The sequence below is a fragment of the Hydractinia symbiolongicarpus genome, chromosome 8 (genome assembly GCF_029227915.1).
Source record: "Hydractinia symbiolongicarpus strain clone_291-10 chromosome 8, HSymV2.1, whole genome shotgun sequence".
Taxonomy (NCBI): Eukaryota; Metazoa; Cnidaria; class Hydrozoa; order Anthoathecata; family Hydractiniidae; genus Hydractinia; species Hydractinia symbiolongicarpus.
In genome coordinates, this window is record NC_079882.1 from 18,749,215 (window position 1) to 18,762,342 (window position 13,128).

Sequence of the window (13,128 nt, forward strand, 5' to 3'; positions counted from 1 at the left end):
TTAGTCATTCGTATTTACATCTGGTACCAACTGTGGTAAAAAATTAACTAAATAACAACAAATAACCCATATCTTATTGAGTTCAGCAGCCATTGATAGTTTGAAAACTGTTTGTAAAATTCGGTAATTTTTTATACGTTCGATTGCTCGTTCGACATGTACACGTACAGATGCTATTCTTCTAGTTTCGTTTTCCTCTAATAAACTTAGCTGAGGTTTTCCATCTAAAAATGGTGGAATATTTAATGTTACTCCATCAGGTAAATCTTCCTCGAGCTCAAATCCTCTATCAGCCATCACAGAATCCCCAGGCTCTAGCAAATCGTATATACCACTATCTTTTGTTATTCGTTTATCCGAAAAGCGTCCACCATACAAATCAGAGACAAATGTCACTGATCCATCAGGAGCTATTCCGACTAATCCTTTTGCTGTATTATGGTGTTTGTAATTTGAAAAGGTACTGGACTGTGTGCGATATGACGTAGGCATTTCCACAAATACTTCTGTACAATCTAATATGACACGGGTATTTGGGTAACTTTTTTGAAAACATTTCGGCATTCTATTTTGTACTGTTTCTTTTGAAGCCCATATTGGAAGCATACGGAATTGTGAATGTAAAAAATCTGTCCATGTAATCAATATTCTGCTTATGTGACTTGTCGACATATTAAATCGAACAGCCATATCTTCTAACAAAAGTCCACATCGAATTCGAACCAGTATCATAAAGAATTCTTCTTCTGCGCTCAATGATCGTGATCGGCCTCGTTTTGTAGAGTTTATATTTTTTGTATTTTCAGTGTTAGTATTTGAACCCCAATATATTAGTTTATTTGCAGCTGGTTGTAAATATTCTAAAACTGCTTTGAATAATTTATAAGATTCGAATCCGGTATAAAACTTAAAGTGTGCTTCATTGTGTTTAAACCGGTCAATTGAAAATGCTATGTCACTTATAGTGGCTTGTTGTTTTTCAATAGTTTGATCAAGTTCCTTTTCATGAATTCTCATACAACTAATTTCGGCTCTCAATTTTTCCAACTCTTGTTTTAACTCTTCCTCCACAGATAATTCTGCAGCAATGTCATTTGTCGTAGCCCTCACAGGAGAAAATAGTTGCAATTTACAGTTTGTACTGTTGAGAGTTTTTCTTGGTTTGCTAGCTGTTGGTTTGATAGTTTTTGGGACTATTGTGGGAACATTGTTCATATATGTCTTCTTTCCACCAGTGAAATGAACAGAGCAAACTCTATGCGATGTAGAAGGTACAAAATCCTTTCTACTGATCATAAAAAGCCATTTCTTTCGAAGCTCTGAGTCTTTAGGAATGACATAAAAAGATAAGTCTGGATTCTTCTTTGAGTTGTTTTGACAGAGAGGTACACAGCAAGTTATCCCTCCTCCTTTACTTTTAGCTTGCAATAAAAAGCTTGAACTTGATGAAAAGTTTGAGCCAATGCTTGCAGGAGAGCCCAAGTTTTGAAAAAAACTGTTGTCTTGATTAGAATTTTGTATATCGCTTTGGTTTTGAGTAGAATTAAGGATGAAGTGTACTTGTTCGGCCATTTTTGTTACTACGAATGGTTTGTTTACGTTTTCGCGGAATACAACTACCATAATGCATTGCGAATTAGCCGTATAGAGGGAACGGGGAATTCAGTTGTATCGTGTACCCAAAATTTTGCGTGTATTTTTTTCAACAATATTCCAAGAAATATTTTTGGAAAATTGATCTACAAAATTGTTCCGTTTATTCGGGCCTTAAAGCTTACCTCCCACTTCAAAAGAAGTTCATTTTATTCTGTTTATAAGATGTGGAGAATTTGTAGTTTAACATTTATTAAGTAAAATTCAAAATAATAAAGCTCATATAAAGCCACATTTTCTCATGTTTACAGCATGCTTCCTTCTGGAAAGCCGCCATTTTGTGATAATTTTTTTTTTCGGATTAAACCCAGTTTGACGTCATATCCCCGATGGCAAAAAAGCGAGTTTTAATCATTAGAATGTTTTGATCAACACTGGCAAAAGAGGCTTTTGGCAATTCTAAATTTCTGTCCACTTGTCTTTACATTAGGCCATGTGCAAATTCTGGTATAGTTGCTCGCTCTTCTTCTGCGTTGCGTCTAAGACTTTTCTATTATATTGTGGTACACTAGGCAGGGATTTACGGGATTTTATTTTGTTCTGCGCGCGTTGTTGTTTCTTCTTTCTTTTTTTTCTTTTTTTCTTTCTTTCTTATAGCAATCTATTTTAGTTTATTTTTCGTTTCGCGTTTCATTCTCATGTCAAAGGACGCTATAGGCCGAGGTTGCTTGAATTGTTATTATAAGAAGCCCAGGGTTGTGTTTTAGCTTGCACCCGTCCTTTCAATGTTTACTTCCGTAAGGCCGTGATTATTAACGCTGCCAATACTCTAGCCATAGAATGAAGTTTTTTACTAATCTTCTAAATTAAAAACGCTTTCCGAGTCTAACTCTTCTATAACCAACAAAAACTCTTAGGGATCGCGACGCGGCAATTAATGTAATGTAACGCCCGTCATGGTTTGCTCTGATAACCTTAAATAGCTTCTTTTTTACTTTAAAATATACTTCCCGGCGCCACGAGCCGTCTCTGTGGTGGGCATTTCTGTGTAAGTCTCTACACAAGTCGGAAAGAGCCAATCTCCTAAGGGCATCGAAATAGCGAAAAAGGCCACGGTTCACTACTAAGCTATTGCTTGCACTTCCATTCTCATCCTCATACCAGCTTTCCAAGGTAGAGTCTGATTAACTACCAGGTTTTGTAGACTTTTTACTGGCCAAAAAAAGAAAGCCCACAACTTTTTCACGAGAGCTCAATTTCAAAAAGGGGAGTAAAAAACAAGTGTTTACTTATCTTACTTATCGCTTTTATTCTTCATGATGATACGTGTAGGAAATTTACAGGTAGATAGCACACAGGCAGAATTTTCACTTCAGATGTACAAAAACTAGGGTTAGCATACTGAAAACATTATCAAAAAGAGATTGAAAATGTATTTCTCTAAGCTTGCAATAACGTTTTTTCACACAACTAGCTCTCTTCCAAATAACAGGCCCTCCTGTACAAAGGATTTACATTTTTTGCAGAAATTTTGAATGGAAGATATGTATCAAGAACTAATTATGTTTTCTTTTGTTCTTCTGTAAAAATCAAACAAGTTTATCACGCAGCTGAATCCGCCTTTATTTAGGGGCGGAGAATAATGATTGGGGATAGGACAAATTTTGTGTTGTCTTACATCAAGGACTGACAACGGCAATCGCAGAAGTAGAGCCAATATGGCTGTCTCAAGACCTTCTAACAACTCTGACTGGATGATGCATCCAAGCTTTGTATTTAAAACATTTGAAGAATCATTGATAAAGTCACCCTTCCCTTACAGTAACACGCCACATGTTGTTCCAGAGAAAATTTTAGAGTCATTTGTTGATCAGGTGATTTAACAAGCTTTTTTTAGTTTTATTTTTAAAGGGATTAGGAACTGAAATTAAAATATACATCTGTAATATTTCCTAACATGCTATAGAAAAAAGAAAATAATGTTATTTTTTACAAATTTATATTTTAAATGCTCTGTTTTAACTCAAAAAAGAGACTAGGAAATTTGCCAAAATTACAAAAAACTGCATTTATTTAGTTTGTAATTTGTAACAAATATAGCTAGCTATATATATTAGTCGATAAAGACCCGTGGTCCACTTATCCACTTAGGCAATAGGATATTGAAAAAGTTGGTTGTTTTTGCTGACGGCAGCATTGCAAATCCAAAAAAATTGATAAAATTTAGTTTACTTGTTGCCTGTAACATGGACGGGGGTGCCGATAAGCCGCATACGCCGTAAAAAGTGCTGGCGTTTTCGGCGAGTTCGGCGTTTTAAAAAAAAAATCAGGTATTTGCCCGGAAAACCCTGAAGAGACCCGAACAATGCCTGAAAAAGAAAAGAAAAACAGACACTAATGATTCAAAAAACTATAAAAATTAAAATAAACTTACTATGTGGTAGCGAAGTTCTTAAAAGAACTGTTTTTGATAGTTTAAAATAAGATACACTTGATAAATAACTTATATATAAACTTTATTAACTCCTTTATCTTCAAGGGCCTTCTTCCAACTATCGTGCGCATGGTTTGTTACAAGGAATTGCATTTCGGGAATGTTCCGGGCGAGTTCAGGAAAGTGCGGGCGGTTCCGGGCGACAACCGCAAATTTAATTCAAAAAGTCGCCCGAACTCGCCCTTATATATGCGGGAGTTTGCGGCTTATCGGCCCCCTACTTTAACATGGCGCCGTAGATTAGTAGTTATGGCGCCGTAGATTAGTGGTTATAGCTCTTGTACTCTGTGCGGGAGACCGGGGTTCAATTCCTCTTGACGGCGATTCAACATGGGCGAGTGAATGTTACCATAAACCCGGGTTAACCCAAGCCATGTGAGGGAAATTGGGGAGATGGCACACTGTGTGGGCTGTTGGATGTTGTCGGGAGTTGTAGAGCGTGGGCCCTAATTGGGTCTGCGTAGCTCAAAATGAGCATTAAATACTCTAGGACTCTCCATCTAAGCCATGACCCCTCCTGGAAATAATAGACAGGGTATATCCCTCAATATTTGTGAGGCTAGCCATGTAAAATATGCACATCATCATCATCATCACACGTAGAGGTTGAAACGCTGACCAAAATAATGTATAGGATCACATCTTTTCTACGAACGACTAAGGACATATAAGGGTTTAAAAATTTTGCTGACATCAGCAATAAAAAAAAATAAAAGCAATAAAAGGCAAAAAATTTTTTTCAGAAATTTATATCCCATTTACCTTCATCGTATAGATCATGAAACAATGATCAGGAAAATGTATATGATTATGTACTTTTGACAAACGGTTGCAGAGATATTGGGGTTTAAAGGTTTTTTTATGACGTCATCAACCCGTCCATTCCAAAACGGATTGGGAAACCAGGTTTTAGAAAATTACCCAAATTGGTCCTAGGTGCTCCCTAGTTACCTACGCGGTGAAAAATCATTGACGTCACGACCTTGTTTCCAAGTTATTTAGCCTCTAAGTTTTATGTGCACTGTAATGGCTTCATTAATTTAATATAGGATATTGATGTTAAAGTAGTGTTATTGATGCCCCGCTGTAACGTCAGAAAATTTAACATATTACACATAAGTTTTTCGGCAACATCAAAGGGAAATGACAATATCCACTTTGCCTGTTACAAACAGACACAGTCTCTGTGTTATTATAAGACATACATATTTCAAAACCAATCTAACCAGCCGATCTGCAGTAATTGTTGTTTTGTGCAGGTATAACTGCCTTTCAGCCGCAAAACATTTTAAACTTCTTAAAGTCTTGATTACAACTATATTGTTCCACATCCATTCAAACTGTGGTAAAAGAAAATTCTGGTGATGAATGGAAGTTAATTAACAGAAATGCCCTTTATATAGGTTAACTTTAGTAAAGTTTCTAATAATAAAGTATATATACACCGGTGAATTATTTTTGTAAAAAAAATCAAAGCTCAATATCCGAAATCTTGTTGTAAAAATAATGCTCAGGCTCGATATGAAACACCATGTTTCCTGTAAAATTTAAATAATTTGAATTAGAGACTATCAACCTCTTTCCTAGTGCCTGTTTTTTTATTGAGACAGCATGACAACAAGGTTTGGGAACGAGCCTGCTCCTAAATAAATTCACAGAGCAGAAAAAATGTCATTGTAGTATAACCAGTGGTGCATATTGTGAAAATGTACTATACATTGGTTCTTTAATTCAATATAATCTGTTTAACCATGTTTTAAATACCACTGAATTTTTTTAAGAGATTTAACTAAATTGTCAATTTTTTTAATAATTATATACATATTTTGGAATCACTTTTATTAGAATTATTTGAAGCCCGAATGTTTAATTTTCTAAGAATCAAAATGCTCAAACCAAAAAGTGTGATTCTTATTAAATTGTGTTCAACATAAAAATGCTAAATAAGCAACCTTATCGCCCTATGGACCCTTTTTATTTTTTAATGTCATGTTTTTGATGAGATAAACAAACAGAAAAATGTACCTGGTAAAGAGATTAGTAAATAAGAAGTAAAATGGGAGCTCAAAAAACGTGAGAAAACGACCTCTCTTCAGTTATCAAAGGTATTTTATAACAAGAAGAAGCCTTAGTGTGCAACTGTAATGCGCACAATAAATATTTTTAAAGGGATCCCAAGGTACATTTACAAGTTAGATTTACCTGAAAGATTTGCACGAGAAATCGAAATGATAGGGTTCAAATTAGAAATGTAAAGTCACTGTGCTGATTTAGAATAAAACCTCCTTGCCGCTCTGACCAGAGAGAACGGTAGGCCATCTGACATTAATCCCTTGTTAATGGTTTTTTGTTGCAACAATTAATACAGAAATAAATCATAATAATAAAGGATTGATGTAAAAATAGGATTCACAATTTTAACATTTTTTGTGCAGAATGATTTGTAAAGATAGCAATTTGCAAATAGCAACTTGCTAATTCAAACCCTGAATGATAAATTCCATTTTTGTTAAAACTTCATGTAACTCCAGATGTAGCTTTTTAAATATTTATTTTTCTTCTTGCTTGACCACTGCTTCAACCTTAAACTATAGCTCCAGTCTTTTTTGTGTGGCATGTGACCCTATTGCGTAGGATTTATTGCACTGCTTAAATCAATGACCTTCATTTACTAGAATTTATGACTTTTATAGGCAAAAAACAATATGCCTTTGCAACAAAGTTAAAAAAAATATAAATTTTCAAAGTTCTCTGTACAAATGGTTTTTTAAGGAATAACTCAAGTATATCACATACTAGCTAAGATGGCAATAAAACAAAAATTGAAAAGAATTTATTTCAACAAACAGGTTGTGAATTTACTAATCTATAGCCTATCAGCAGGGAAGATGCTCAAATGAGTTTTTTTAACCTCGTTCCCAGGGGTTGTTATATATAAAAAACAATCAAGAATCCTTAGGACAACGTCTCCTGAGTTACCCAGTAAATGATATACAGATTAAAAAAGCAATAGAAAAGAACTGTTTGCTGAAGCAAGTTCGAAGCATGTTGAAGAACACTGCGTCAATGCATCCCACGATATAGTGAAAGACAGAAATAACTGTCTAATTAAAGTTTCTTTTCTTATGATATTTTTCCAATATGTAGTGCAAACATCAACACTGTGTGCTTTGTGTTAAGAAGGTTTAGATACAAAAATGCGGGGTTGCCAGTTTTAATTTTAGAATATGCCAACCTTGTCCATAGGCCTTTTGGTTCTCAACTGCTCTGCACTTCCATGATAAGAGCTTTCAACGGCATAGATCGTCACGTATCGTATTGGTTCATTGCATCTAGGTAATGCAATGAACCAATACAAACACCTAATTATGCATTTACCAGCGCAACTTGTTTCTCCTTTAGAATAAAAACATGGAGACGGAGATGAGCCACAAAATGTGTTTGCAAACAAAATTAATTTGAATTTGTTTCATTTTGATATTAAAGAATATGATTATATTTGCTTCTGCTTATACCTTAATGACGGGATTATCTTAATAAACAGACAATATGGCAATTCCACTGTAGCTACATAGACTTTCCTATACACCATCACAACTAAGACTGTATTTGTGCAGGGTCCAGCAAAAAGCAAATAGGGTATAATCAGTTAGGCTTAACCTGGGATCACCTGATCCAGGCATCGGATCCTCCGAACAGAGATATTGAGGTTTTCACTTTATTTGCCGCCGTAGTTTAGTGGTTAACACTCTCGTACTTTGTGCGGTTCAATTCCCCTTGGCGGCGATTCAATATGGGCAATTAAATATTACCATAGCCCCAGGTTAACCCAAGCATGTAAGGGAAATTGGGTAGATGGCGCACTGTGTGGGCCGTTGGATGTGACAGGGAATTGTCTGGCAGAGCACTGACCCTAATTTAGTTTGCGTAGCTCAAAGAGAGCATTTTAAATACTCCAGGACTTCCCATCAAAGCTATGGCCCCTCACGTGTGAACCCAATGTTGAATATAGTGTTGACCAACAATATTAATGTAGCACTTTCAAAAGTTTTAAATCAATTTTTTTAAGGATTTATGTTAACTTTTGTTTAAATCATGGGTTTTTTTCTAAGGGTGGCGAAGTTATAAGAATTGCATTAAAAGGGCTGGCAGAATAAAGGTCTGTAAGTCATTTTGCCTTTATTAGTCTTATAAAATTTATGTTTTTTAGAATGGAATCCGATTTTATCGTGTTAAGTGGGTTGACAATTGGTTAACAGAACAGCATGTAAGTGCAAACTTCCCACATCTTATGACGGAATATTGGATCAATAAGCCCATCAATGATGTTGATTACCAAGCTTATCCAAATCAAGCCAGAACGACATTGCCAAGCTTACCTTTAACCATGCCAGCCTCGCTTTCGATTACTAAAACAGCTCGAACTGAAACTAAAGCCCAGACAAGCTCTGCTACGTTGCATCATATAACTCCCCAGCCGTCTTCATCTATTATGTCGATACCCCAGTTGTTTAGCAACGACAACAACAAACAACAAAGTACTGGTGCAAACCTCTTGTCAGCAAAAGCCAACGCAGAAACAGACTTTATAGTTGGCGAGAGTTTAAAATTGCCAGAAAAACTGAATATCAAGTCTGATTTAACCGCATTGAAGGGGAAAAAAAGCGAGATGGAGGAGAAGAACCTCCAGCTTCCTAAATCAACAGACAACTCAATTATTTTGTTCTTGGACAAAACTAATTTGTATGAAGTCCAGTCTCCTAGTAAGAAAAAAGATACTAGTGTGTTTGCGAGTAAGCCTCCAGTCGGACCTGCGTTGACGCCTTCTTTCGATAATTCGTTGCATCAGTTCGTAAATCAAGCAGCCATGCAACTACCACAGATGGACCACTTAAATTCGCAGCGTCATCAGGCCGCATTGTCACAAATACTGGCAGAAAGTGGCGTTGAGGAGAGAAGAACGAGCATTGCAAAGAAAGTAATTACCAAACAGCAGCAGCCGCAACAACAACAACAACAACCGGCTACTCCTAAAGACAAGCAGCCGGTAACTTGTGATATTTGTGGCAAGTCGATATCGTCTCGTAAAAATCTTCGCGTACACAAAACTGTTAAACATTTTAAAAACGGAAACTTTGCGTGTAACGTATGCGGCAGAAAATTTGCTTTGAATCGCGATTTGAAAAGGCACATGCCGCTACACACGAACGAGAGAAAGTACGTTTGTCCTTACTGCGGATTACAGTGTAAACAGCCAGGACACTTGACCAAGCACATACGTACCCATACTGAAGTTATGAACTGGCGTTGTGACTGCTGTTTTAAAAACTTTAAAGTTCAGGCTGACTTGAAAGAGCATTGTTTTACGGAACACGCTAACATAAAAGATAGAAACTTGACTTGTTCCGTTTGCAAAGAGAAACTCAAATTGCCGAATTCTGTTTATTTGCATAGTTTGCGACATTCTGGAGTGCGCGAGTTCGAATGTCATATATGCAAGGCCACTTTTAAGTTGAAACAACACATGCAGGTGAGATAATTTTCTTTTTGTTTAAACCTTCTGGTCAGGGCTTTATTTTTGTCAGTTTACCATAAAGAAGGGCAGACTTCCGATAACTCAGATCTTGAAGCGACTCATCAAGGAGAAGTTACAAAAGTGGGGCGATTTGTTAATTCAACTACACACTTTTTTATCTTTTCGCATCTGCTTATTTTTTTCTTTATGGGGGAAAATCTGGAAGAAGGGAAAGTTCAATTAAATAATTGAGATACCTTGGTCAAGATACTTGGAGTATTTTTTCAAAAAAAGGTTTTGTAAACTTACGATTTTAGCTCAGTCACGAAATTTAATTCTGCAAAATTCAAAAGATTTTTGATAATGCTAAAAATCAGGACAATATAAAAATGAACAAAAATCCTTTTATTTTTTAAGTTTTTTATAAATACTTAAATAGCGAAAATTAATTCCGCGAAATTTTAAGAAAAATGGTGAGTCGCGAAATTAAATTGTGTGAAAACTTCTCATGCTCATGCTCTAAACACAATTTTAGGTTCATTTAAAAACCCATGAGAAACCTAAAGAACCTGAAAAGATTTCTTGTGAGATCTGTGAGAAGCAGTTCAAATTTCGGCACATGTACGAACGCCATTTGGCGAAGCATGTTGAAAAAACTGCTGAAGAATATCAGGAAAACAAGAGACTAAAAGAAGAGGAAAAAAGAAGCAAGCTGGAAAAAAAGAGGATTGCGGATATGGAGAAACGGAGACGCGGTTCAAAATCGGGCGACGACGATTCTGACTCGGATGTCGAACGGGGTGGTCGGAATCTTTCAAAAAGGAAACGAAGAAAGCCTTCACGAGTCCTGTACAACGAAGAGCTCAAAACCAAGCTTCTGGTAAGGCAAAAGGCGCTTTTAAAAAAAGAAAGTGTATGCCCTCATTGTAACGAATTGTTCAAATCTAAAGCCTTGTTGAACTCGCACGTTAAGTCGCATAAACAAGACGTTCCAGCTGAAAATGGGCCGAACGTGGTGCAAGAGAATCCCAATGTGGGTACGAAAACACTCCAAGAAAATGGTAGCGACGACGAATTCATATTCGAGCCCGTTGATTCAGAAGCTGCTGTTCTAAAATTAACAAGTGTTAATAGCGGTAGCGGAACACGCACCAATGATGTCAGTGATGTTTCTACTTATGAAAACAAAAGTGCTTTGATGGATCCCTGTAACGAAATCGAGACAAATAATACTACTGCGACTAAGCCAAACGAAATACTATCGAACCCATCTGTTACGCCGAATGCTAATAATACCACACAACAAATCACTCAAGCAGTGGAAGTTGTATCACGATCTCAACCGTTAATATCTAATACGAATGACTCTCAACTGCCACTATCTAGTAACAATGACTCACTGACAATGGCTGCTAATAATGTCATTGCGGAAATTCTAATTGCAGCTCATCATGCTAATGCTAGAGCATCCGTTGCAGATTTTGCACCCTCAGCTTCAATAAGAGATGCAACACCAACCCTTCCAACTGTACTGCCGCCGATAGGATTAACAATACCCGGTCATGGTGTGGACGATAGACTGTCTGTTCCTAACGATTTCACAAAAGTTGTACCTCCCTCCCCCTCTGGAAGTAGTCAAATTGAGGCGTCAAACGAAAAGTCTTAGAGCACACTACCAATATTGTTTAAACACAACTTTGTCTGATGTTTTACCCATGAACACAATGTTATACATTTACTTTTAGTAGAGTTTGCAATTAATCCTGTACAGTTCACCTATATTTGTATTTATTTCTTCTATCAGAACACTCAATATTTGAATATTTTTGTGTCCGTGCCTCTGAAGGATAGAGAGGATGTAGATAAAAATTCGTCTGTTACTTTAAAACAGTGTCAGCATTGGAGTATAATGTTTTAATGCATTTGTAATTTACAAATTTTTTATATAAATGGACAATATTTATACACCTGACATTCAAAAAGTGTAAAATTTACGCGCTGTTACTTCTTACGTGTTTAACATGTCCTCTTATTGTTGTCGTTAAATAAATAGCCGTAGAATATCAGCGATTACGATTGGCCTAAAGGTCAACAAAAATAGTACAGGAATCAAAAACACATTTCCGGACTGGGTGATAGCATCAAAATGTTAGTTTTTGTCACCTAAAATCCGACAACACTAGTCTATGAATTAAAATTAGCTGTGAAAAAATATAATCCATATTCGCAATAATTTGCGTGGGGGAAACCTTAAAAAACAAATCTGTTTTTTGGGCTTTTTCTCTTTTTCTGTAGAATGCTGAATAGTTACAAGTTTTTAAAGCAAGTCTTTTTCTTTGATGGTTACTTTATTTTTCTACTTGGTTTTTTTACGAGTGTACTTTATTAGAAAACTTTTTTCGGAAGAAACTCTTGCGGCTTTTGAAAAATTCGCAGTTGATTCCCGCAAAACTTAGATCAATCAGGCAGGTTGACTGTTGTTTTTCAATAAAGGTGAGTTTGGTGGGATATTTTTAAATGTTCAAATTTATTAAAAATGATTATGCAGTAACTACATTGTTCTTTCTAAGTTATTTAAGCCATCTCTCGCTAATTTATTGGACTAAAGCTAGAATTTTTTGTCTTTAAAGTTTCAGCTATATAGCTCGCTCTGGTTACTTCAAGCTATTTTAATGTTTGTTTTACGCCATGTTTTAAAGTGACTTCCAAAATAATTTTGCGAACATTTGAAAACAATATCTTGAAATTTAAGTGGATAATATTTTTGATTTTGAAATCAGTTGTCAATTTAAATAATAACTGTCAAGGTTCTAAACTTTTTTTCTCCAAATTTCCAGCTACGATTCTCAAATACAGCTCTATACACATTATAATCGGGTCAAAAGGTTACCTCATAAACTTCGTAAATTCTGACTACTTTAAGGGCAGAAATTTTCGCGGACAGAAATTTTCGCGAAGTTAATTTTCGCGAATTCTACATTTGGAAGAAATTTTACAGAAAAACTTTCGCGAATTTTTCAAAATCTTAATTTTTGGAAATAAAAACTTTTGCAAATGACAATGAATTTCAATGAAAAAAAAAATCGATTTTAAATCTTCTCTTCGTTTTTTGTCTTGAAATTTGATATTTCTGATATGAAGATATTCGAACTCTTCCGTTTTTCGATTTTTAACTGATTTCCCCACATTGAGTCGGGCTTTGGAGCCATTTTTAGAGTTTCCGGGCTGTTTATTTTTTTCGTTGTGATCATATTATTTCTACCCTTGTCCTTGGAGCCCTCGTTATTTTAGAGATTCGGCTTTTAAAACTTAATAACTTTCGCGAATTTCAGGTTAAATTTCTTACTGGGCAGAAATTTTTGCGAAAAGGGGCAAAAATCGCGAAAATTTCTGCCCTTAAAGTAGCCTTAAGAAATTCTACAAAATATTACGTAGAGTAACATAAAAACAATTTAACATAGTTCCTTTGAAATCATCCTAAAAACGTTGATTTAAAAAATACTTGTGCAATTCACTTCATTTCTGT

The 13,128-nt window shown here is 35.7% G+C and overlaps 2 protein-coding genes across 2 annotated transcripts; one reads left to right on the plus strand and one right to left on the minus strand.

Annotated features, from left to right (window-relative positions):
* On the minus strand, positions 1–732 carry LOC130653809 (uncharacterized). The gene has a single exon (XM_057456317.1). The coding sequence runs from the start codon at positions 730–732 to the stop codon at positions 1–3; it is 732 nt and encodes a 243-aa protein (XP_057312300.1).
* Positions 733–3,257: 2,525 nt separating this feature from the next.
* Positions 3,258–11,423, plus strand: LOC130654221 (zinc finger protein 808-like). Its single transcript, XM_057456766.1, has 3 exons — positions 3,258–3,467; positions 8,298–9,617; positions 10,138–11,423. The coding sequence occupies exons 1-3, from the start codon at positions 3,312–3,314 to the stop codon at positions 11,266–11,268; spliced, it is 2,607 nt and encodes an 868-aa protein (XP_057312749.1). The 5' UTR covers positions 3,258–3,311; the 3' UTR covers positions 11,269–11,423.
* Positions 11,424–13,128: the final 1,705 nt, after the last annotated feature.

Bases quoted from the DNA above. Each gene is read 5' to 3' on its own strand.
- LOC130653809 (XM_057456317.1), bottom strand. From the start codon at position 732: ATGATACTGGTTCGAATTCGATGTGGACTTTTGTTAGAAGATATGGCT.
- LOC130654221 (XM_057456766.1), top strand. From the start codon at position 3,312: ATGGCTGTCTCAAGACCTTCTAACAACTCTGACTGGATGATGCATCCA. The intron at 3,468-8,297 runs GTGATTTAACAA...TATGTTTTTTAG, and splicing joins TAGAGTCATTTGTTGATCAG to AATGGAATCCGATTTTATCG. The intron at 9,618-10,137 runs GTGAGATAATTT...ACACAATTTTAG, and splicing joins AGTTGAAACAACACATGCAG to GTTCATTTAAAAACCCATGA.